We start from the raw sequence: 5,000 nt of genomic DNA on the forward strand, positions 1-5,000 counted from the left end.
AGAATGAAAAAGAAAGGGAAGGGAAGGGAAAGGAAGGGAAGAGAAGGAAAAGGAAGGGAAGGAAGGGAAGAGAAGGGAAGGAAAGGGAAAGGAAGGGAGAGGAAGGGATGTAAAGGGAAGAGAAGGGAAGGGAAGAAGAAAGGAAAATGAGAGAGAGAGAGAGAGAGAGAGAGAGAGAGAGAGAGAGAGAGAGAGAGAGAGAGAGAGAGAGAGAGAGAGAGAGAGAGAGAGAGAGAGAGAGAGAGAGAGAGAGAGAGAGAGGAGACATGACTGGATTCATTTAACAAAACAATACTGCCCCCCATCCCCCCCCTCTCTCTCTCTCTCTCTCTCTCTCTCTCTCTCTCTCTCTCTCTACGTGACAGCACACTAACCTCTCCCTCTTAAGACAGACAGACAGACAGACAGACAGACAAGACTAATACACGTTTTAATCCACTTTTCCCTCATTATACATGTTTATTTCTCTCTCTCTCTCTCTCTCTCTCTCTCTCTCTCAACTGGCGTCAGAATTCTTCCATCCGTTCCTCCTCCTCCTCCTCCTCCTCCTCCTCCTCCTCTTACTCTTAACAATACTATGTGTGAGAGAGAGAGAGAGAGAGAGAGAGAGAGAGAGAGAGAGAGAGAGAGAGAGAGAGAGAGAGAGATGGATAAAAAGCAAGAGAAATAGTTATAAATAGATAGATAGATAGATAGATAGAGATAGATAGATAGAGAGAGAGAGAGAGAGAGAGAGAGAGAGAGAGAGAGAGAGAGAGAGAGAGAGAGAGAGAGAGAGAGAGAGAGAGAGAGAGAGAGACACCCTCCCATCACCTCACACAACAAGCTATCTCCGGTTGGACAAGAGAAAGAAAGAGAGAGAGAGAGAGAGAAAGGGAGAGAAAGAGAGAGAGAGAGGGAGAGAAAAGGGGGGGAGGGGGAGGGGGGAGATGCGGGCAGGGGAGGGAAGCTGTCAATTGTCACATGATTTCCCTCCATCTTCTCAATTGTCGAGGGAGGAAGGGAGGGAAGGGAGAGAGAGAGAGAGAGAGAGAGAGAGGGGGAAGGAGAGAAAGAGAGAGGTAAGTATCCGATTTCTCTCTCTCTCTCTCTCTCTCTCTACTACTACTACTTCTACTACTACTACTACTACTACTACTACTACTACTACCATTACTATTATTATTACAAGGTTAATAGATATCTAGTATTTGATAAGGAAGATAAGGAGGAGGAGGAGGAGGAGGAGGAGGAGGAGGAGGAGGAGGAGGAGGAGGAGGAGGAGGAGGAGGAGGAGGAAGATGCGAGATAAAGATAGGGCCAACAGAGAGAGAGAGAGAGAGAGAGAGAGAGAGAGAGAGAGAGAGAGAGAGAGAGAGAGAGAGGAAGGAAGGGACGCTACCGGATAGGATAATATTGAGTGAGAGAGAGAGAGAGAGAGAGAGAGAGAGAGAGAGAGAGAGAGAGAGAGAGAGAGAGAGAGAGAGAGAGATAAGTACCTATTCGTTGGCACTTCCTCTTCGGACAGTGCCACAGGAAGGGACACTGGTGCTCTCTCTATCTCTCTCTCTCTGTCTATCTATCTATATCTGTGTTTCTCTGTATCTCTCTCTCTCTCTCTCTCTCTCTCTCTCTCTCTCTCTCTCTCTCTCTCTCTCTCTCTCTCTCTCTCTCTCTCTCTCTCCATTCCAAACCTGTTAGACATATGCTCCAAGCTTTCCATAACCCCCACAAGCACTCTCTCTCTCTCTCTCTCTCTCTCTCTCTCACACACCTTCCAACACACACACACACCTGTTAGACCCCTTTTCCACACCTGCTCCAAACCTCCCATGCTCGTTAAGTACCACAAACATACATTCTACCAACCACACATCTGTTAGACCATTCCAAACCTGTCACACACCTTCCTACACCTCTCCACACCTGTTACAAACCTCCCATGCTCGGTAAGTACCACAAACATACCCCAACATACATTCTACGAACCACACATCTGTTAGACCATTCCAAACCTGTCACACACCTGCCTACACCTGTCACACACCTTCCTTTACCTCTCCACACCTGTTACACACCTGTCTCACCTTTGGATTTGGCGGGGGATAGGGCGTCGTTTGAGCCCTCGGAGTCCTCAGCTTCCATGCGGCGTGCTATGTCAACGCATTCTGGAAGGGAGGGAGGGAGAGAGTGAGAGAGAGGGAGGGAAGGGAGAGAAAGGAGTGAGAGTGAGAGGGAAGGAGGGAGAGTAGAGAAGAGGGAGAGGGAGAGGAGTACTGTCAACGCATTCTGGAAGGGAGGGAGAGGGTGAGAGAGGGAGGGAGAGGGAAGGGAGAGTAAGGGAGGAGGGAGAGTAAGGGTGGGAGGGAGAGAAAGGAGAGAGGTTAAGGGAGGTAAGGGAGAGAAAGGAGGGAGAGGAAGGGAGAGAAAGGAGGGAGAGTGAGAGGGAAGGGAGAGAAAGGAGGGAGAGTAAGGGAGAGGAAGGGAGAGAAAAGAGGGAGTGAGGGAGGGAAGGGAGAGAAAGGAGGGAGAGTAAGGGAGAGGGAAGGGAGAGAAAGGAGGGAGAGGAAGGGAGAGAAAGGAGGGAGAGGAAGGGAGAGAAAGGAGGGAGAGTAAGGGAGGGAAGGGAGAGGGAGAGTAGAGAGGGAGAGGAAGGTCAACGCATTCTGGAAGGGAGGGAGAGTGAAAGTGGGAGGGAAGGGAGAGAAAGGAGGGAGAGAAAGGAGGGAGAGGAAGGGAGAGAAAGGATTGGGAGAACATAAGAACATAAGAACCATCTATGGCTTTATGTAACCTCTTCTTGAATGTATCTATGGTATTGGCACCCACAACATGGCCCCCAAGGCTGTTCCACTCATCCACCACTCTGTTAGTATTGGCACTCACTCACCACATGGCCCCCAAGCCTGTTCCACTCATCCACCACTCTGTTAGTATTGGCACTCGCTCACCACATGACTGCCAGGCCTGTTCCACTCATCCACCACTCTGTTAGTATTGGCACTCACTCACCACATGACTGCCAGGCCTGTTCCACTCATCCACCACTCTGTTAGTATTGGCACTCACTCACCACATGACTGCCAGGCCTGTTCCACTCATCCACCACTCTGTTAGTATTGGCACTCACTCACCACATGACTGCCAGGCCTGTTCCACTCATCCACCACTCTGTTAGTATTGGCACTCACTCACCACATGACTGCCAGGCCTGTTCCACTCATCCACCACTCTGTTAGTATTGGCACTCACTCACCACATGACTGCCAGGCCTGTTCCACTCACCCACCACTCTGTTAGTATTGGCACTCGCTCACCACATGACTGCCAGGCCTGTTCCACTCATCCACCACTCTGTTAGTATTGGCACTCACTCACCACATGACTGCCAGGCCTGTTCCACTCATCCACCACTCTGTTAGTATTGGCACTCACTCACCACATGGCCCCCAAGCCTGTTCCACTCATCCACCACTCTGTTAGTATTGGCACTCACTCACCACATGACTGCCAAGCCTGTTCCACTCATCCACCACTCTGTTAGTATTGGCACTCACTCACCACATGACTGCCAGGCCTGTTCCACTCATCCACCACTCTGTTAGTATTGGCACTCACTCACCACATGACTGCCAAGCCTGTTCCACTCATCCACCACTCTGTTAGTATTGGCACTCACTCACCACATGACTGCCAGGCCTGTTCCACTCATCCACCACTCTGTTAGTATTGGCACTCACTAACCACATGGCCCCCAAGCCTGTTCCACTCATCCACCACTCTGTTAGTATTGGCACTCACTCACCACATGACTGCCAGGCCTATTCCACTCATCCACCACTCTGTTAGTAAACCAATTCTTGCCTATGTCTTTGTTGAATCTGAATTTGTCTAACTTAAAACCATTGCCACGCGTCCTACCTGGCTATTTTACTAACAAAACCCTATTGACATCGATCAGGCCTCCTCGCAACCTTCGCCCTTCTAGAGAGTGTAGATTTAAATGCTTCAGTCTGTCCTCATAAGGCAAATTTCTCACCCCCCGAATCACCTTCCTCATCCTCCTCCAATCACATCGTCTGTCAAGCTCATTCTGGAAAACGGTAGCGTCCCTCTCTGATTGAATAACAAGCAGAGGACCCAGCACCGACCCCTGGGGGACTCCACTCGTAACACTGCCCCATTCAAATCGTGTACCATTGATTTGAACTCTCTGCTTCCTACCACTAAGCCGCGCCCTGAGTAGAGTTCAAAACTTTAAGCCATCTTGCAGAATCCTTACGTTCTTATGTTCGGGAGGGAGAGTGAGAGAGAGGGAGGGAAGGGAGAGAAAGGAAAGGGAGAGGGAGAGGGAGGTTAACGCATTCTGAAAGGGAGGGAGTGAGAGAGAGGGAGGGAGAGAAAGGGAGGAAAGGGAGAGGAAGGTCAACGCATTCTGGAAGGGAGGGAGAGTGAGAGAGAGGGAGGGAAGGGAGAGAAAGGGAGGAAAGGGAGAGAAAAGAAAGAGGGAGGGAGAGGAAGGAAAGATAAGGGAGAGAGGGAGAGAGTGAGAGAGAGAGAGGGGGAAGGGAGAGAATAGAGGGAGAGAGAGGGAGAGAAAGGGAGGGAAAAAAAGGGAGAGAAAAAAATATGTAAGTGGAGGAAAGGGAGGGAAATATAGACAAAAAATGAGAGAGAGAGAGAGAGAGAGAGAGAGAGAGAGAGAGAGAGAGAGAGAGACGTTGGTTAACAAAGATGAGAAATGCCCGGAAATACTATCTCTCTCTCTCTTTTTTTCTCTCTCTCTCAGTGGACGAATCAAGTAGAGAGAGAGAGAGAGAGAGAGAGAGAGAGAGAGAGAGAGAGAGAGAGAGAGAGAGAGAGAGAGAGAGAGAGTCCAAAAAGTGATATGCAACAACATTAACAAAAGAGGAGGAGGAGGAGGAGGAGGAGGAGGAGGAGGAGGAGGAGGAGGAGGAGGAGGAGGAGGAGGAGGAGGAGGAGGAGGAGATGATTCCCACGCTGCACATCTTCCTAACAAA

The 5,000-nt window shown here is 49.9% G+C and overlaps 1 protein-coding gene across 2 annotated transcripts in view; it reads right to left on the minus strand.

Annotated features, from left to right (window-relative positions):
• The window catches only part of LOC126987093 (ETS domain-containing protein Elk-3-like), a 15,651-nt gene that overhangs the window by 7,263 nt on the left and 3,388 nt on the right, over positions 1-5,000 (minus strand). The window contains exon 2 of one of the 2 annotated variants that reach the window (XM_050843815.1): positions 2,067-2,147. In XM_050843815.1, the coding sequence (XP_050699772.1) occupies positions 2,067-2,147 (81 nt within the window). Of the gene's footprint in view, positions 1-2,057; positions 2,148-5,000 lie in introns of both variants that reach the window. The other variant, XM_050843814.1, reaches the window with a different exon arrangement.

This window comes from Eriocheir sinensis, chromosome 64 (genome assembly GCF_024679095.1).
Source record: "Eriocheir sinensis breed Jianghai 21 chromosome 64, ASM2467909v1, whole genome shotgun sequence".
NCBI lineage: Eukaryota > Metazoa > Arthropoda > Malacostraca > Decapoda > Varunidae > Eriocheir > Eriocheir sinensis.